Source organism: Salmo salar, chromosome 04 (genome assembly GCF_965601325.2).
Source record: "Salmo salar chromosome 04, fSalSal1, whole genome shotgun sequence".
Lineage (NCBI taxonomy): Eukaryota > Metazoa > Chordata > Actinopteri > Salmoniformes > Salmonidae > Salmo > Salmo salar.
Window position 1 is genome coordinate 63,097,829 of NC_138294.1, and position 21,142 is coordinate 63,118,970.

The following is a 21,142-nucleotide window of genomic DNA, read 5'->3' on the forward strand; positions in this document are numbered from 1 at the left end:
ATTCTTGTCATTCAGTGATATTTATTCCCACATTAATTCTTTATGGATCCATCCACTTGTGGTTAAGAAAACAGTGGTGGAGTCTGCAAAGAGATGGGTGAAGTGACATGCCTGGCAAAGTTTAGAACTGCCAGGATGATAGTAGTAAAGGGAGCTGCCTAGCAACCATCAAGAGCTTAAGAATGTAGGCATAAAGGCTACATTTAAGTGATAATGCCCGAGAAGCCGATGTTTGGAAGATATATTCATTGAGGGCCGGTGTTGTGCCAAAAATCTCCCCCCTACCAGAATGTATCTCCCCCCTACCAGAGTCCTGGCTCTGGCTGGTCCACTCAAGGACATTCAGAGACTTGTTCCGAAGCCACTCCTGCGTTGTCTTGTCTGTGTGCTTATGGTCATTGTTCTGTTGGAAGGTGAACCTTTACCCCAGTCTGAGGTCCTGAGCGCTCTGGAACAGATTTTCATCAAGGATCTCTCTATACTTTGCTCCGTTCATCTTTGCCTCGATCCTGACTAGTCTCCCAGTCTCTGCCGCTGAAAAACATACCCACAGCATGATGCTGCTACCACCATGCTTTACTGTAGTGATGGTGCCAGGTTTCCTCCAGACGTGAAGCTTGGCATTCAGGCCAAAGACGTCAATCTTGGTTTCATCAGACCAGAGAATGTTGTTTCTCATGGTCTGAGAGGTGCCTTTTGGCAAACTCCAAGCGGTCTGTCCTGTGCCTTTTACTGAGGAGTGGCTTTCGTCTGGCCACTCTACAATAAAGGCCTGATTGGTGGAGTGCTGCAGAGATGGTTGTCCTTCTGGAAGGTTCTCCCATCTCCACAGAGGAACTCTGGAGCTCTGTCAGAGTAAACCATTGGGTTCTTGTGCCTTGACACAATCCTATCACGGAGCAGGGTGTACAGGAAGGGACTGAGGACCCACCCTTGTGGGGCCCCCATGTTGAGGATCAGTTTGGAGACGGTAATGTTGCCAACCTTCGCCACCTGGGGACGGCTCATCAGGAAGTCCAGGACCCAGTTGCATAGGGAGTTCAGTCCCAGGGCTTTGAGCGTTGTGGTGAGCTTAAAGGGCACTATGGTATTGAAGGCCAAGCTGTAGTTGCTGAACAGCATTCTCACATATGCATTCCTCTTGTCCAGATGGGTGAGGTCAGTGTGTAGTGCAATGTTGTCGTCCGTGGATCTGTCAGGGATCTTGCGAATTGAAGATTTGGCAGGTGCACAGTGCACTGTTCGCATGCTGTTATTATTTTGGATAAACGTGTGAAGGTAATCTGCTTTTTAAAGTGATTTGTTTGACAATCAGATGAAAACATCATGACTGGTTGTGTTCATGTCATTCAAAGGTAATACAGTTTTACAGTTAAATTACATCTTCACTATAAAAGCCTCAGACCAAATCAAGTCCACCACTATAAAGTAGCCAATGTCATCCTTCTTGATTATATGAGCCCAGTTTATACCTGGTTCTAACATGCGTCCCTTGCCTTGATCTTGTCCACATTCTAACAGCATACTTAATGATTATCGATAAATCAATGACTCATTCTGGCCAGTTCGGTAAACTGTCTCAATGAAAACGCTACATAAATAAGCATTTTCAAAGTTCAGTGATAGGTCACAGAATAATATCCCTGTTGCTGTTGATGATTCAACCCCTGCCTTGCTCAAATCTCTCAAGAGTGATAGTGTCTGAACTGAACCCAGAAAGCGGCCCCCCCCCCCACGCTCTTTATAGAACTCCTGCCGGACGGATCAAAGCCAGTGTGTCCTGCAGATTTCTCGATTTCACAGACAGCTTGCTCTGGCTACGTGACTTCCTGTCGCTATTTTACACCGGATCGCTTTGATACAGTAGGAAAGCAGTCAAAGCACTGAATGAAATTGGTGCAATCACCGCTTTGTATACCAGCTGTCACAGTTAAACGGCAATGTGAGGCACAAGGTGTGTAGGCCTATGTACTGTATAGCCTCTTGAATCATTGATTGATTGTTGACTTCCTAACTACGTCCAATTGCAGTAACTGTTACATTTAGGTTTCTGTTCCTGATTGATGCGGAGATGAGGTGCTACCTAAAAATCAATGACTGTGTGATGATGATGTAGGTAAAACTTTATTTCACACACAGTACTGTTGAAATTAAATCTCAGGGACTCAAATGGGGGGGTAAAAAACTGTCTGATCTAAAGAAATAATTCAAGCACTCAGGGGGTAACCCATGCAGATTTGTAGGGCAGTGAGCAGACAGGTATATGGTTTGGAGACAAACATAAGGTGAAAGAATGTCCAATTTCCTCCATCTGTTCTCATTGAATGAAAAGTTGTGAGCATATGCATTTCAAATACTCAAATTTGCAAGTTCTGTACGACTCATCAAATAGGAGAAACGGCATTTGGGCATCAAAAGAACAGGACATCCATAGAACACTCATTTCCAAGCATAAATTAGAACTTTATTTTATTATTACAATATTACAAAAAGAGTAGCACAACTCTCACTCTCTCGCCTTTTTATCTGTCGTACAGCCACAGAGTGACATGTAAAAAAAAAGACTTATTAAGCCTTCCTCCATTTCACAGCAACAGTAAAGGAAACAAAGACGACCATTTTTTAAACAACAAGAAAATCAAGTATTATAAACGAGTCACAACTGAAGCTTTGAAACTGGGGGAAAAAATGGTTTGTTACAGCCCAGTAACTACACATACAGTGGCTTGCAGAAGTATTCAGACCCCTTGGTCTTCTTCACATTTTGTGTTACAAAGTGGGATTAAAATGGATTTGTCCTGTTTTTTCTTCCAACAATCTACTCAAAATTCTCTGTAGTGCCAAAGTGGGAGAAAAATGAAGCCCCTTTGCTCAGGCAAGCATAAATTAGTTCAGGATAAAAATGTGGCTTAAAAAAATATCACATAATTACATGGACTCACTGTGTGAAATACAAGGGGTTGACATGATTTTTGAATGACTAACCCTTCCACTTTCCCTCATACATACAGTGCCTTTAGAAAGTAATCAGACCCCTTGACTTTTTCCACATTTATTACAAATAAAAAACAGAAATACCTTATTTACATAAGTATTCAGAGCTTTTGCTGTGAGCTCTGGTGCATCCTGTTTCCATTGATTATCCTTGAGATGTTTCTACAACTTGATTAGAGTCCACCTGGGGTAAATTCAAATGATTGGAAAGGCACACATCTGCCTATATAAAGGTCCCAGAGTTGACAGTGCAAAAATCAAGCCATCAGGTCGAAGGAATTGTCCGTAGAGTTCCGAGACAGGATTGTACCGAGGCACAGATCTGAGGAAGAGTACCAAAAAAATGTCTGCAGCATTGAAGGTCCCTCAAGAACACAGCAGCCTCCACCATTCTTAAAATGGAAGAAATTTGGAACCACCAAGACCATTCCTAGAGCTGGCCGCACGGCCAAACTTAGCAATCGGGGGAGAAGGGCTTTGGTCAGGGAGGTGACCAAGAACCCGATGGTCACTCTGACAGAGATAGAGTTCCTCTGTGGAGATGGGAGAACCTTCCAGAAGGACAAACATCTCTGCAGCACTCCACCAATCAGGCCTTTATGGTAGAGTGGCCAGACGGAAGTCGTTCCTCAGTAAAAGGCACGTGACAGCCCACTTGGAGTTTGCCAAAAGGCACCTAGAGGACTCTCAGACCATTAGAAACAAGATTCTCTGGTCTGATGAAACCAAGATTGAACTTTTTGGCCTGAATGCCAAGTGTCACGTCGAAGAAACCTGGCAACATCCCTACGGTGAGGCATGGTGGTGGCAGCATCATGCTGTGGGGATGTTTTTCAGTGGCCCAGTCAGAGCTCGGATTTGAACATCTCTGTAGAGATCTGAAAATAGCTGTGCAGCAACGCTCCCCATCCAACCTGAGAGGATCTGCAGAGAAGAATGGGAGAAACTCCCCAAATACAGGTGTGCCAAGCTTGTAGCGTCATATCCAAGAAGACTCGATGCTGTAATCACTGCCAAAGGTGCTTCAACAAAGTACTGAGTAAAGGGTCTGAATACTTACGTAAATGTGATATCCGTTTTTTTTTTTTTTTAATAAATTAGCAAACATTTCTAAAAACCCTGTTTTTGCTTTGTCATTATGGGGTTGTGTGTGTAAATTGATGAGGTGGAAAACATTTGTTTTAATCAATTTTAGAAGAAGGCTGTAATGTAACAAAATGTGGAAAAAAATCAAGGGTTCTGAATATTTTTTGAAGGCACTGTATATCTACCTATAAAAGGTCCCTCAGTCATGTATTGAATTTCAAGCACAGATTCAACTAAAAAGAGCAGGGAGCTTTTCGATAGCCTTAAAACAAGGACAGTAATTGGTAGATGGGTAACAATAACAAATCAGACATTGAATATCTCGTTAAGCATGGTAAAGTTAATAATTATGGATTATAGATTAAACCACCCAGACACATCAAAGATACAGTGAACCTTTAAACTGAGCTGCAGGACAGGAATGAAACTGCTCAGGGATGTTACCATGAGGCCATTAGTGATTTTAAAACAGTTCGATGGCTGTGATGGGAGAAAACTGAGGATGGATCAAAAACTTTGTAGTGATGCCACAATGACTTAAATGACAGAGTGAAAAGAATACAACTATACTGAATAAAAATATTGCAAAACATTCATCTTGTGTGCAACAAGGCAAAGCAATAAAGCTGAAGAAAAAAAAACAACAGTAAAGAATATACTTTTTGGCCTAAATGCAAAGTCTTATGTTTTGAGCACATCGCTGAGTAACTGCCTCCTTATTTTCAAGCATGGTGGTGGCTGCATCATGGTATGGGTATAGTTGACATCAGCGAATACTGGGGAGTTTTTCAGGATGAAAAGAAATGGGATGGAGCCAAGCACAGGCAAGATCCTGGAGGAAAACCTGCTTCAGTCTACTTTACACCAGATACTGGCAGAGGAATTCACCTTTAAGCAGGACAATAACTTATAACAATAGGCCAAATGTACACTTGAGTTGTTTATCAAGACGACAGAGAATGTTCCTGAGTGGGCAAGTTACAGTTTTGACTTAAATATGCCTGAAAATCTATGAAAAAGACTTGAAAATTGCTGTCTAGCCATGACAGAGCTTGAAGAATTATGAAAAGAATAATGGGCTAATTAAGCAATAAGGCCCGAGGGGGTTTGGTATATGGTCAATATACCACGGCTAAGGGCTGTTCTCAACCACGACGCAACGCGGAGCGCCTGGATACAGCCGTTAGCCGTGGTATATTGGCAATATACCACAAAACCCCAAGGTGCCTTATTGCCATTATAAACTGGTTACCAGCGTAATTAGAGCAGTAAAAAAATAAAATTGGGGTCATACCCGTAGTATACAGTGTGATATACCGCAGCTTTCAGACAATCATCATTCAGGGCTCTAACCACCAGTTTATAATATTGCACAATATAGGTGTAAAGCTCAGAGACCTACCCCAGAAGACTCTCAGCTGTAATCGCTGCGAAGGCGTTTCTAAAATGTACTGACTCAGGTAGATGAATACTTATGCAACGACTATATTTTAGTCATTTCATTTCTATTAATCTTAAACTTTGACAGAGTATTTTGCATAGAATGTTTACAAAAATGTACAATTGAATCCATTTTAATCCCACTTTGTAACACAATCAAATTTGAAGAAATCCAAGGAGAATGAATACTTTTGCAAGGCACTGTAGGATTAAAATATAATTACAAAATATAACTCAATTTCTTGTTTTCGTAATAAAATAAGAATCTAAGGAATTGCCTTTCCTATTCAACAAAAACTCCCATTAAAATAAAAGGCAAATTAACAAACAGAAATTGCGGGTCCTCTGTATGTATCCTTGCAATCGTCATTCTCATAATCATCATTTTGGGTTTCCGTTATAACCATGCTTGTTTTCAAAGGAAAGTCCAAGGACCAAATACTTAAGGCTTTTTAAGGGCTGTTAGGGAAGGAGGTGAACAGAAAGTGGAGGTCAGTGTGTCTACCACTCTCACGTACAGACACACACTCACATCTGCATACATACAAAACGCACATGCACACACGTCTATACTCAACCTGCATTAGCAGGCATCATTCACACACAATCATTACACTTTAAAAAGTTACAGTAGTATAGTAGGTAAGCCAGTGTAAAATAAAATAAACAATGCATTTGCTGTTTCACTTAAGTTAAAGTCAATTTCCTTTAACCTCCAAGTGATCTTGCAAGTGATCAATTTGGTCTTTTCAGCAGACTTCATACCAGAATCAGTAGCAACTAAGTTACCTTTAGTGATTAAAGACAAAATACACTCAGGATCAAAAACTCTGATTTGGTTCATAGTTAGTTTCTAAAATAACATCACATTAGTAACAATGATATTTATTTCACTCCAGTAAAAAGGTTTAGTCCTGCTAACTAGCCCACTGCCTTCACTAAACAACTGCCAAACAGAACATCGCATTTCAACAATTCAAGTAGTTGTTTTCAGGTTCACGAAAAATGATAGAAAACATAAGATTACATCTTTTAAAATAGGTTTTCCTTGTCAATTATGTGACTTTGGCCATTTAAGGCTTCAGACAGAATGAACAGATTTCATTTATTTTTTCACTCCATTAAAATAAAAATATATTAATCCACAATCATGTTGCCAATCTCAATTGGCATTGGTGACAAATGGTTTGTAACAGACACCTGAATTCATTGCAGCATTTTGAGCAAGAGAGCGTTGGTCAGCTCCCCCAGTCAGTCCCCACGTATGTTGCTCCCTGCTGGATCTAGATGTCTACACTGTCTATACAGTATATATCTATACTCTGTACAAACATCAACCTGATTAGATTAGATACTTTGATGATAGCGAGGAATCAACCTTGATCAGTGACCTGATTCAGAAAACGGTCCTATTTCACAAATAAATACATTTCTAAAGAAAGAAAAAGCCTCTTTGTACATGTGTCTCCGTCTGTCCTTTGTAGTGTCCAGTGACTGATAGTTTCAGTTTCATACCGAACCATTCATTATCTCGTCTGCAAGGTGATTTCAAGAGGTTTTTAATCTTGACGTCACTACGAGTTTCAGAAGTAAACGCAAAAAGGGAACATTAGTCACTTGTCCAAAAAAACGAATCGCAGCGGAGAAATCCCCACAAGACTCAGTAAAAACAAACGAATGAATGTTTTTTCTTTCCTCCATGAAGCGTCAGTGAGTTTTCATCCATCCTCTGCAGAAATTGAAGGAAGGACAGATCTGAAGTAAAAATAACTCTGTATCCTTAGATCCAGGCACACTGATAGACAGGAAGGATGGAAAAAAGGTAGGGAATGATGACAATTACATACATAAGAAACGCTCTCTAGAGGGTGCCTAGTGAAAGCACTCATTTACAAAATCAATTGATCACTTGCAAGATAGACTCCAAGAAAAAGAAAAACCAACACTGCTCTTTATTATATATTAATTTGTCCTCTTTTTAATGTTAGCGGAAATTTTTACTTAATTTATTAATTTAATTACATTTCCTATTTTTCCTTTAAGACTAAAAGAAGGTTTTTGTTTTCGATAACTGCTGTGTAGACAAGACCAGCCGTAGCTTATCTTATCTGTACCCTGGGTGCTGGATGTGAGCGGTTCTGCCGTCCCCGGGGCCAACCTCGGGCCCCACCCTGTTCATGGGAGGCCTGTGCATCTTTCCCATCAGCCCCAGATTGTGATCTCGGAAGCAGGGCGTCTGGAAGTCCCCGCCCAAGTAATCTGCCGTTTGCACCAGACTAGTCTGGCCGGAGGAGGAGGAGCTCGCCCCCGGCCTGTAATGGCCTCCCCCAGGGGGCCCACCGCAGTCTAGGGTGGTGGTGCCCACTGGGGGCCCACCATGGAATGGCATGGCCAGGTCCTGAGACCCGGAGCTGTCGCTGTTGGGCGTTGGCAGGATACTGCTGTTCCACACAGCGTGTTGTTGGAAATAGTGGCCACCACTGGTGTAGTGGGCCAGTGGACCCCCAGGCATGCCATTGTTGTTGTTGTTGTTGACGGGGGGAGAGGGGGTGGGCTTCTCTATAGGAGGCTTCAGGCTGTATGGCTGGCCCACACACAGCTCTGGGGGGTAGCCCATGTGAGAGGGGTGCTTGCAGGGGTGGCCCCCACCATCCTGCTGCATGTGCTGTAGATGAGCCAACTGCTGCTGGTTCCAGCGCATCTGCTGTTGGTGATTATGTTGTTGTTGTTGATGCTGTTGTTGATGCTGTTGGTGCTGCTGCTGTTTGATATCATTGTGGTAAACAGGCATCATGTTAGAGGCAGCCATGTTGTTTTGGGGGTGAGAGGGAGCAGCAGCCTTGTTTGCGGGACACATGATGCAGTTGGGGTGTGTGGGCAGCCCGGGGGGACAGACGTTGGGGTGTGGGTGGCTGTGCATGGACAACCTGGAGCTGGCGTTGATGAGGAGGTTGCGGCTGATGGGGCTGGGGTTGGCGATCTGGCCCTCGCACATGGAGGTGGCTCCAGCCCCCTGGGCCCGGGCTTGGCAGAACTGGTTGATCTGGTGCACGATGCTGCTCAGGTCTGGCTGGCGGCCCTGGTTCAGGCCGGCGGCCATGGACAGAGGAATTGTTGAGGTAGAGACGGTCACGTTAGGCGGCGCGTCGGCGTCTGGCAGCTTCCGGCCCCCCTGAAGGCCGGGAGGAGGCTGCCCCTGCTGCTGAAGGTTCTGTTGCTGTTGGAGCAGGAGGGTGGGGCCAGAGGGAGGCTGGGGGTGGCCCAGGGCTGGGGGGTGGGACAGAGTCTGGGGCCTGGGCAGACTCTGCTCGGGGTGCTGCTGGGGCATGGAGGGTGGGTGTCTGAGGACCTGGCACTGACCCTGCTGCTGGGGGTGAGTCTGTTGTAGAGTCTGAGGGTGAGTCTGGCTCCCAGGGTGAGGGTTCAGGCTCTGCCGGGACATGCCCTGGCCTTGGGCAGGAGGGTGGTGGAGGTTTAAAGTGCTGGCCGAGGCGGCTGCTGCTGCGTATGGCCCTCCGGGGCCAGGGGGGTGCATGATGACCTCGGAGGGGTGCAGGCGTACCCGGCTGCCATCAAAGTCTTTGAGGATGCCCTTGATGACGGGCATCTTGATGATGGCAAGGAGGCCGGCCTTGGCGCTGGCCTGAGAGGGGGGGTAGGGGCTGTAGCGCTGGCCTGAGGTATCCAGCCCGTTGACTGTGCGGCGCACGTGGTTCCTCTGGGGGACCTTGACGCTGTTGGGGAAGATCTTAATGGTCAGGGGGTTGTTGGCAACCTTCTTAGCATAAGCATCCAATTCTGCAGGGGTTGGATATTGAGCGGATCTCATCCTCTGTGTAGTGTCCCCTGGGGTGACAGAGACAGAGAGAGTGGGGTGGAGGGGAGAAGGTGAGGGGGGGGAAGGACAAAGAGAAAGAGGGGAAGCGAGAGAGAAACATGTTAACGCAGGTAAAAAGCAAAAGGACATGTTTCCCATCAGAAGAGCAGATGTGTGATAATCTGAACTGAGGTTCTAAGGTTCTCTTCTGAGTAGAACAGAACCTGACTGACTTCAACAACATTATCACATTCCTAATCTCAGCGCTTCACCTAACATGAAAAACAGCACAGTGCTCTCATTTCATATCTCACGGGGACACAAGCCGAGTCCCAAATGGCATCTTATTCCCTTTATAGTGCAGTCTAAAGGGAATAAGGTGCCATTTTGGATGCATACAGAGAGTTCTTGCCTGGATTCCCCTGCAAGCAACACATTCTGAAGTGCCATAGTAGGGGTTAAGGGCTGTCAGTCATTCAGACAGTAACAGTGAGGTCAATAGCTTCCGGCCACAATGGAGCCATACTCAAACGTTTGCTTAGACCCAAGGTTTATAACTGAGTCTAAAATGGCTAGCTGCTAGCTTTTCTCATAGCATAGTGGCTAATTGTGCCAGGTTGGCCTGAGGACGACCAGCTGAGTACATAATTACATCTGGTAACAGATTCCATATAGGCCAATTAAAATTGTTGATGTAGTTGGACTTGATCCAACACTTTTTCACAAAAGCGTCCTTACCAGAAGTCCACCGGCACCTTCTGATAATCAAAATAACTATCACAAGTTGTAACATGACTGCACAAACAGCTCACAGTGTAGAGCGCTGAGTTCTTGACAACTGCTGCAACTTCCTGTGTAGGTTCGAATCCCCCACGGGATAATTCTTTTTCTTCCTTTGAAATGTAGAATTACATTTATTCAACACGTTGAAAATGAAGGAGGCAGAGTGGTAGAGGCAGAGAGAGAGTGGCGCAGCTCCATGACAGCAGACAGTAATCACACAGCATCTCTGTGATCTCCGGAACACCACTGAGCCCTCTGACAGTCATTTGTTACAGCTGTTAAGCACCTCACTGGCTATATTTAACAATGCCCCAGTGTGTGTGCCGATGCTGTAGTGTGTGTGTGTGAGAGAGACTGATAAGGTGTGTCTTGTGTGTGTGTTTAGCATGTGTTAATGTGATTGCGTGTTTTAGTCTTGCACGGTCACTCAATGAGACCCATTTTCTTCCCCAACTATAGAAGTCAGTAATAATGTTATATTAGAGAAAGGGACCTGCCTCCAGCCATTGTGATCTGGACTGAGGAGAGGCTCTGTATCTGCAGCCTCACCAAGCATCCCCTCTCCAGGCTGAGCCCTGGGCCTCACAGCCTCCTGGCCCAGCCAGCCTGACCTAAACATACACACAGGTTGCATCCTAAATTGCACCCTATTCCCTATATAGTGCACTACTTAGAATTATTGAATAGAAAAACAAAATATATCTCATACAACATTCTTCTATTAAATACGCGGGTAAAAAAAAAAAAAAGAAGGTAGTGTTTATTGGAGGGTGGCTAGTTCTGTCCTTCACTGGAATGCTAACAGGTTCCTTTTTAGCAGACACATCTCCTAATGTCTTTCGTCTAGCTGAAAGTCTCTTTCCATCTTCCTCTCCTCTGCTCAGCCTCACAGGCAGCATGCAGAGTGAGTGGGCTAGGCACCAGTGGCACAAGGCAGAGAGCTGAGCTGTGAGGACAGGCATTGGCACGGCGGTGGCACAAGGAAGTCATGCCAACGGACTAATTCATCCTCTATTAGTGAGCAGGAAACAAAGGGTGTCAATGAGAGGGGCCGGGGTGGCATTGGCGGGTGTGGTGGGGGGTGACTAACTGCTCATTAATGCAGGGGTCTGGGCCAGGCGTTTGAGCTCAACACTCTCAATCACTGGCTGCTTAATTCCTTCTTCTGACTTAATGCCTGGGTAAGCAAACAGAGCACAGACACAACCGCAACGCCTGCCCAGCCAGCCAGTCACACCTTTGTAACTTTTGTTGCAGAGATTACTAATGACCTCCATGAGCCATCTCTCCATTCAATGACAGGAAGATCAAATCAAGTTAGCTAAACTGTACAATACTGTGTGTGCACTGTGCATGTGGCTACGGGCACATCTGTGTGACCTCCAGCTGAACAGATCCTTGGAGAGATGGATAGGAAAACTACTGAACGCTCAGTAAGACACACACAGGTTCTTATTCAAACTACAGTTTTCACCGAAACAACATTTAAACAGTAGGGAGGCCAAAGGCTCACGCTGTTTTAAATGAAAAATGTATCACACAGTAGCAGGATATTGAATCAGACATCAGAGCCATACAGCAATGACAATTAAGGCTTCTTCGTCCCTTTTTTCAATGTTACACTGCTCTCTCTGAGTGTTCCATAATGATAAGACAAGAGACTTAATTTAAACAGCAAGAGACTCGTTATGCTGACAGAGCGAACGTAGTCGCCATCTACTTCAGATCTCAGTATCTTCCCATGCAGCCCCTTCGGTAAAGTAGTTACTGAGAGAGTAAAATGTTTCTGCCTGCTCCATTTGCTGTACTTCTCTCTTATCTCTACATGCTTCCTTCTCTTCTCTGTTCTGTAGAAGACCCGGGTGGCCATTTCCACTTTCCAGGCATTTGAGCTCTGACTCAGTCTGACGAAAAGCTGTTTCTGTGTGTTCCAGTATGTACTTGACCCACTCCTCTCATCTGCTCAGACAGCCCTTAACATTTCACAGGTATTGTGTGTGTGTGTGTTCTCATCTATTTAACATCTGTCCTCAGTCTCTCTCCCCCAATGATAAATAAATGCTGCCCTGGCCTGGACTCTTAATGGCAACCTGCTAGCTCGTAACTTTAAACGACTCTCCCTTGTACACAAACGCACAGAGGAAAAGGACGGGAGGGGAAAGAGATGCTAATGAGGAAGAGGCAGACACTGCAGTGGAAACGTATAGGACAGATCCACCATAGACTAGTAACTTAGGTAAACGTATAGGACAGATCCACTATAGGCTAGTAACTTAGGTAAACGTATAGGACAGATCCACCATAGGCTAGTAACTTAGGTAAACGTATAGGACAGATCCACCATAGGCTAGTAACTTAGGTAAACGTATAGGACAGATCCACCATAGGCTAGTAACTTAGGTAAACGTATAGGACAGATCCACCATAGGCTAGTAACTTAGGTAAACGTATAGGACAGATCCACCATAGGCTAGTAACTTAGGTAAACGTATAGGACAGATCCACCATAGGCTAGTAACTTAGGTAAACGTATAGGACAGATCCACCATAGGCTAGTAACTTAGGTAAACGTATAGGACAGATCCACCATAGGCTAGTAACTTAGGTAAACGTATAGGACAGATCCACCATAGGCTAGTAACTTAGGTAAACGTATAGGACAGATCCACCATAGGCTAGTAACTTAGGTAAACGTATAGGACAGATCCACCATAGGCTAGTAACTTAGGTAAACGTATAGGACAGATCCACCATAGGCTAGTAACTTAGGTAAACGTATAGGACAGATCCACCATAGGCTAGTAACTTAGGTAAACGTATAGGACAGATCCACCATAGGCTAGTAACTTAGGTAAACGTATAGGACAGATCCACTATAGGCTAGTAACTTAGGTAAACGTATAGGACAGATCCACCATAGGCTAGTAACTTAGGTAAACGTATAGGACAGATCCACCATAGGCTAGTAACTTAGGTAAACGTATAGGACAGATCCACCATAGGCTAGTAACTTAGGTAAACGTATAGGACAGATCCACCATAGGCTAGTAACTTAGGTAAACGTATAGTACAGATCCACTATAGGCTAGTAACTTAGGTAAACGTATAGGACAGATCCACCATAGGCTAGTAACTTAGGTAAACGTATAGGACAGATCCACCATAGGCTAGTAACTTAGGTAAACGTATAGGACAGATCCACCATAGGCTAGTAACTTAGGTAAACGTATAGGACAGATCCACTCTAGGCTAGTAACTTAGGTAAACGTATAGGACAGATCCACTATAGGCTAGTAACTTAGGTAAACGTATAGTACAGATCCACTATAGGCTAGTAACTTAGGTAAACGTATAGGACAGATCCACCATAGGCTAGTAACTTAGGTAAACGTATAGGACAGATCCACCATAGGCTAGTAACTTAGGTAAACGTATAGGACAGATCCACCATAGGCTAGTAACTTAGGTAAACGTATAGGACAGATCCACCATAGGCTAGTAACTTAGGTAAACGTATAGGACAGATCCACCATAGGCTAGTAACTTAGGTAAACGTATAGGACAGATCCACCATAGGCTAGTAACTTAGGTAAACGTATAGGACAGATCCACCATAGGCTAGTAACTTAGGTAAACGTATAGGACAGATCCACCATAGGCTAGTAACTTAGGTAAACGTATAGGACAGTGGACACTAGCTGATTCTACTGTACTTAGCATGGTGCATGGGAACACGAATTAGAGCTAACCGTGGGATATACAGTGCATTCGGAAAGTATTCAGACCCCTTCCCCTTTTGTTACGTTACAACCTTATTCTAAAATTGATTAAATAAAAACATGTCCTCAATCTACACATAATACTGCATAATGACAAAGCAAAAACAGGTTTAGACATTTTTGCAAATGTATTAAAAATTAAAAACAGAAATACCTTATTTACATAAGTATTCCGACCCTTTGCTATGAGACTCAAAATTGAGCTCAGGTGCATCCTGTTTCCATTGATCATCCTTGAGATGTTTCTACAACCTGTGGTAAATTCAATTCATTGGACATGATTTGGAAAGGCACACACCCGTCTATATAAAGGTCCCACAGTTGACAGTGCATATCAGAGCAAAAACCAAGCTATGAGGTTGAAGGAATTGTCCGTAGAACTCTGAGACAGGATTGTGTCGAGGCACAGATCTGGGGAAGGGTGGCAAAAAAAAAATCTGCAGCATTGAAGGTCCAAGAACACAGTGGTCTCCATCATTCTTAAACTGAAGTAGTTTGGAACCACCAAGACTCTTCCTAGAGCTGGCCTCCTGGCCAAAATGAGTAATCGGGGGAGAGGAACAGTTACAGTTCCTCTGTGGAGAAGAACCTTCCAGAAGGACAACCATCTCTGCAGCACTCCACCAATCAGGCCTTTATGGTAGAGTGGCTGGACAGAAGCCACTCCTCAGTAAAAGGCACATGACAGGCACTTGGAGTTTGCCAAAAGGCACCTAAAGTACTCTCAGACCATGAGAAACAAGATTCTCTGGTCTGATGAAACCATGATTGAAGTCTTTAGCCTGAATGCCAAATGTCACGTCAGGAGGAAACATGGCACAATCCTACTATGAAGCATGGTGGTGGCAGCATCATGCTGTGGGGATGTTTTTCAGCGGCAGGGAGTGGGAGACTAGACAGGATTAAGGGAAAGATGAACGGAGCAAAGTACAGAGAGATCCCTGACGAAAGCCTGCTCCAGAGCGCTCAGGACCTGACTGGGGAGAAGGTTCAACTTCCAACAGGACAACGACCCTAAGCACACAGCCAAGACAACGCAGGAGTGGCTTCAGGACAAGCCTCTGAATGTCCTTGAGTGGCCCAGCCAGAGCACAGACTTGAACCCGACCGAACATCTCTGGAGAGACCTGAAAATAGCTGTGCAGTGACGCTCCCCATACAAACTGACAGAACTTGGGAGGATCTGCAGAGAAGAATGGGAGAAACTGCCCAAATACAGGTGTGCCAAGCTTGTAGCGTCATACCCAATAAGACTCGAGGCTGTAATCACTGCCAAAGGTGCTTCAATAAAGTACTGAGTGAAGGGTCTGAATACTTATGCAAATGTTATATTTCAGTTTGTTATTTTTAATACATTTGCAAAAAAAAATGTTTTGCTTTGTCACTATGGGGTATTGTGTGTCGACTGATGTGAAAAAAACTATTTCATCCATTTTAGAATAAGGCTGTAACTTAACAAAATGTGGAAAAAGTCAAGGCGTTTGAATACTTTCCGAATGCACTGTACATTAGAGCATTTTGTTTTATTTTTAAAACCAACATTTTGCTTACGATGACCATAATCCATTACGTGCCTACTTGTCCGGTTTGTGTGTTTCTTTTATGCCTGCCATGTTAGGTTAGTGTGGGGAAGACATGGAGGGGACAGAAGAATGTGTGATCAAGAGGGATAAGAGGGCAGTTGCTTCGTGAGTTCTCTACTTGAAAATACATGATCTAAGTGATTGATAGTTGGTATTCAGCAGTAATAAAAGTATGCCTTATTTACTTTAAAGAACTATTAAAATAGTGATTTTGTCAGAAAGAATAGGCAGTAGCTCTAGAGATGAGATGACTTGAAATGAAATAATAAAGTAATCAAATAAAAATGGAATTTGTTAAATTAAAGTAATGTGAATAAATGATGGCCAGTCACTACCATCATGGGACTTTTACTGAATTGTTTTATTGTGTCGTTACAGCATTTTGCCCACATAATCCATAGTGCATTAAATGTTTAAAAAAATTATCGAAACCAAAATCTGTGAAGGAAAAAAATATAGAATCGAACCGAAACCAAACAGACCTCAAGAAGCACTAATCGCTCAGCATTATATAGCAACAATATCATTTAGGGTTAGCAATCTAGCTAATGTGTTTTGAGTTCCCACTTCCTCATGTGGGGAATTATGTAACATATAGCGTAAGCCAATATGCACAAAAATGCATCAATATACAGGCAAATTCATTTCTAAAGACTAAAATAAATCTGCCCATTCTGGATACAATTTTGACATTCTGCAAATCAAAATATCCATCATGCAGTCCCTGAACATGTCAGATGAAATAGCAAACTTATTTAATGTCTTACTTGGCACAATAGCAACACCCACCCGTAACACACGCTCCAGCAGGTATATTTCACTGGTCATCCCCAAAGCCAACACCTCCTTTGGCCGCCTATCCTTCCAGTTCTCTGCTGCCAATGACTGGAACGAATTGCAAAAATCAGTAAAGCTGGAGACATATCTCCCTCTCTAACTTTAAGCATCAGCTGTCAGAGCAGCTTACCGATCACTGTACATAGCCAATCTGTAAATCTGTATATTGTTATTTATCTTCTTGCCCTTTTGCACCCCAGTATCTCTACTTGCACATCAATCACGCCAGTGTTAATGCTAAATTGTAATTATTTTGCCTCTATGGCCTATTTATTGCCTTACCTCCCTACTCTTCTACATTTGCACACACTGTATATATATTTTTCTATAGTGTTATTGACTGTACGTTTGTTTATGTGTAACTCTGTTGTTTTTGTCGCACTGCTTTGCTTTATCTTGGCCAGGTCGCAGTTGTAAATGAGGACTTGTTCTCAACTGGCCTACCTGGTTAAATAAAAAGGTGAATTAAAATAAAATAAATAAAAACTGAAAAAGTCAGTCTAGAGCCCTGCCACTATTTGAAAGTAACTGTGCATAATGTGACAAATAAAATGTCTCTTTAGAGCAAAATGGGTCAATTTATGATACAACTTTTTGTTCATACTGCCCTGCTCTACTCTACACCTTAGTTCCTTTCAATAAGAATTTCTCAAGATACTGAATACATATTCCCCTTACCACTGATGACACTCCTCACCTTTGGGGTAAAAAATAACAGTCCCAAGTCCAACATGTTTCTTCAGTGTCACACTTAACGTAAAAAATTATGTCAGAGAGAAAATGTGTTCTGTGGCATGTAGATAGCCTGGAGATTGATGGCCTGCTACATCACTAAAGAAGCCTTGTTAGACCCCGTGGCTCCGCGTGACCAACCAGGACCCCGTGGCTTCGCGGGACCCTGTGGCTCCGAGTGACCAACCAGGGCCGTGGCTCTGTGTGACCAACCAGGGCGGTGTAGACAGGACCCTGTCGCTCTGAGGTCAGCCAGGGCCCTGTGTGACCAACCAGGGCCCTGTGGCTCTGTGTGACCAACCAGGGAGCTGTAGACAGGACGCTGTGGCTCTGTGACACCAACCAGGACGCTGTGGCTCTGTGTGACCAACCAGGGAGCTGTCGACAGGACCCTGTGGCTCTGTGTGACCAACCAGGGCGCTGTAGACAGGACCCTATGGCTCTGCGAGACCAACCAGGACCCTGTGGCTCTGTGTGACCAACCAGGACCCTGTGGCTCTGTGTGACCAACCAGGACCCTGCAGACAAGACCCTGTGGCTCCGTGACCAACGAGGGCCCTGTAGACAGGACCCTGTGGCTCTGCGTGACCAACCAGGGCACTGTAGACAGGACCCTGTGGCTCTGTGTGACCAACCAGGACCCTGTGGCTCTGTGTGACCAACCAGGGCACTGTGGCTCTGTGTGACCAACCAGGGCGCTATAGACAGGACCCTTTGGCTCTGTGTGACAGTCCCTATTCTATGGGACAGATGCCTTAAGGCATCAGCATGCATCAGTACCAAACAAGTGTGTTCGCCTACTCCCTTAAAAGATGTTCACTTGAAAAACGAATACAAAGCCACAATAGTACTGTTTGTCCATTTTGAGATGCCGTAGCCAGTATACACCTACGCAAAATAGTCAGATTAATTCTAGGATAACTCAAGAAATATATGTCATTAACTGATGTTTTTGCAGAGATCTTAGATGAAAAATTGCGTGACTAAGATGTTTGGTGCAGAAGTGCTCAATGAACAATTGTGCATGAAAACAAGTCGTCTCTCATTGAATGACAGACTTTATTGAAGAATTCCCTACTGTTGACCAATCCCGGCGAAGGGGGGTAGACTTCGTCTCCAGACTTTGGCTCGTCTCAAGAAAATGTTTTTGTGTGCCCAGACAGCCAAAAAAAACCTTACCCAAGTCCCAAACGAACAACAACGTCACACAATGTCGTCATAATATATGCACAAACTGTTTCGGTTGGGAATCATGTGGACGCCTTTAAACACACAAACAGCTCTGGATTCCAGATATCGTCATGGGAGCAGCTCCATAGGGAGCTCTGACATGGGAAAGAGGCAGAAGAACAGGGGAGAACACATTTATCAGTTGTTGTTTGAAAGGGGTGGTCTGAAGAAAGAATAAAACCCTTTTGAAATATCTCAGTTGGATTTTGATGTAACAACGCCTTCCTTATTATCAAGTCTAGCAGATGAAGAGGGGGATTCTTATGTGAGAAGATAATGAACAAGAACTAGTTTAGTTTAGTGAGAAAGAGAACAATTCCACATCCACATTTCCTTCAGAATAGCTCCAATCAACAAAATGGATCACACCAGACTATCAGGGAGAAAAACAAATCCAACTTTAATTTTCAGCCCTTCTGCGCGTCACAGAACACAGCAGCAGTGGAGCAGGTGACAGACATAAGAAACCCCACTCAGATTTACTTAATTTTTTTGAATTTTCGGAGTGGACCTTTTCAGAACCGTTCCACTGTACTCTGTCACATGCCTTCCTGCCAGAGTAGAGGGAACAAAACAACATGGCGGACGTTGGCACTTAGTGAGACACCCCCTCGCTCGGCACTGCTGTGCTCTTGGGGGTAGGCTGATTACAGTGATTCTTCCAATTAGTCTTGATGAGCCATAGTGACGGAGCAAGACAGACAGCGTTTTATAACACACAAAACTGCTGCAGAACTAGGTCAGACTGGGGCTGAGAGAGAAAGAGATTCCTCTAAGTACGAGGGGACATTCTCTAGAAATGTCTGTGCCTCAGGGAGATGTGTGAATCTAAATGAAGCTGGTCTGTTGGGGTGGTTATACCCGGGCTGGGTGGGTCTGATCAATAAAGTACATGACTGATTCAGAGGGGCTGGGTTAAATGTGGAAGACACATTTCAGTTGAATGCATTTAGTTAAACAACTAACTAGGTATCCCCTTCCCTTTATGATGTCATCTACGAGGTCCTGGATAGGAGATTTGAGAAGCTTTCTACAGAACTTTGCACCAGTTCTGAGGAACCAAAAAGACTGGGAAAGACATGCATGTGTGTCTATTGTTCAACACAACATGTGTGTCCTGTTACTCATTTTAGGTTGTACATGTTGGGCACTGTAACCGTTATTTTATAGTAAACCATAGGAATCTATGAAGTGAATCCAATAACGGCAAACACCGAAACGATTTACAACTATTGACTGACACCTAATAATCCATATGGTGTATGTGTATATGAGAGGTATGTCACATGTCCAGCGCCTCACCCCAGGGGAAGTGGGGGAGAGAGGGAGGGGTGGGGTTTTGTGGTGTCACATGTGGAGACAGGTGAGACTGTGTGAGAGAAGGGCATGTTGTTCACACACAAACATCCTGCTCAATGTGCTGGTGGCTGGCTGTTGACTGGCTGCCTGGTCCGCCTCGTTTCTCATCCTAACGAGATTGACTTCCTTATTATCACCGAAACGCATCCCTGTGGGAGACAGGTCTTTAGGGGGAGGACAGGGAGGAAGGGGGCGAGAGAGGGAGGAAGGGGGGCGAGACAGGGAGGAAGGGGGGCGAGACAGGGAGGAAGGGGGGCGAGCGCACAACGTTCTCTAGCAAGTTATTAGTACAGTCTCATCCCCTGACTTCTCCCTGAATTGTGATCTATTGTATTGGAGCACAACACTTTCTTTCTTTCTCGGTCGCCTCTTTTGGTTTTGACACAAGGCTGTTACAGAGAACCAGGTCAGCACCCAGCAGCTCTGTTCATCTGATGTGGGGTGGGTGGGCAGAAGGATTTTAGCAACCTGGGGTGTGTGTGTGTGTGTAGGAGAGTAGAGTACAGACACTTACATTTCTGAAGTCCAGTGTTCATCTGCGTGTGTGAGAGAAGCTGGAGGGAGAGGTCACCTGGCCCTGGCAGGCAGGCCAGCATTTCACACAGACACTAATGCAACATGGGACACTGGGTCCTCCTCACACTACAGGGGGAGAGAGAGGGGAGGTCAGAACTCAGACATAACTGCCGGTCCACATATGCTACATGGAGAAAATACAGTAATAGTATAGAGCAGTACAGGGATGGCTAATATAACCCTCAGTTGTGAATCACTTCAATTATAACATCAAACAGCTAGCGGTAAAACATGGGGAAAATTCTGTCGATATGCATAGGCAGGTTGAAAATTACTCTTTCACAGTCACCCCCCCCCCCCTTGTGTTGGTAAGGTGGTACGACCCTGCAGCTACCTGTGCATTGCCTCTACAAGACCTTAGCAGGAGGAATTAATTACCCTTATATGAATGAGTGTGTGTGTGTGTGTGTTTCACTCCACTCAAAGAAGCCACTCCAGAGAGCAGTAGCAGAAACATGGCAGTAAGTACCACATCAATCCAACGGTCCCCAACCAGGCCCCAGGAGGCTAGCGCTACAACGTAGCGTACATTTAGCGGTACATTTAGGGGACGTCAAACGCAGTAATAGAGACCAAACCGTATGAAAAATAAAAACAACAAGGTACTTTAAATAGTGAGAAGCTGTGTGTGAGAGAGGTTGCCACCGAGTAACAATCAGAGGTAACAGCAGCAGCAGAGAGAGAACAGCTTTAATTGCAGTCTGCTTCACTTACAGTATTCAAAACACCACAGATGCTTGCTTAATCAGCACGGAAGGTCAGTCAGGGAGTAAATTAAGTCGACAGAGTGCGTTGCCCCGTGCCCTTCTCCTTTGCTGCCGCGTGGCATCAGAACAAACACCGGAGCACAGACAAAAACCACACACACACCGCGTTGTTATGAGGGAGGCAATTACCCACCAACAACCTTGGCACGGCCGTCTGCC

The 21,142-nt window shown here is 44.5% G+C and overlaps 1 protein-coding gene across 2 annotated transcripts in view; it reads right to left on the minus strand.

Moving 5' to 3' along the window:
* Nucleotides 1-2,105: 2,105 nt before the first annotated feature.
* LOC106603497 (protein FAM222B) overlaps nucleotides 2,106-21,142 on the minus strand; it is a 65,275-nt gene continuing 46,238 nt past the window's right edge. For both annotated transcript variants that reach the window (XM_014197271.3, XM_014197270.3), the window contains exons 2-3: nucleotides 20,155-20,282; nucleotides 2,106-9,366 (exon numbers count right to left, since the gene is read on the minus strand). In XM_014197271.3, coding sequence (XP_014052746.2) covers nucleotides 7,625-9,366; nucleotides 20,155-20,236 — 1,824 coding nt within the window. In that variant the 5' untranslated portion in view covers nucleotides 20,237-20,282 and the 3' untranslated portion in view covers nucleotides 2,106-7,624. The remainder of the gene's footprint in view (nucleotides 9,367-20,154; nucleotides 20,283-21,142) is intronic.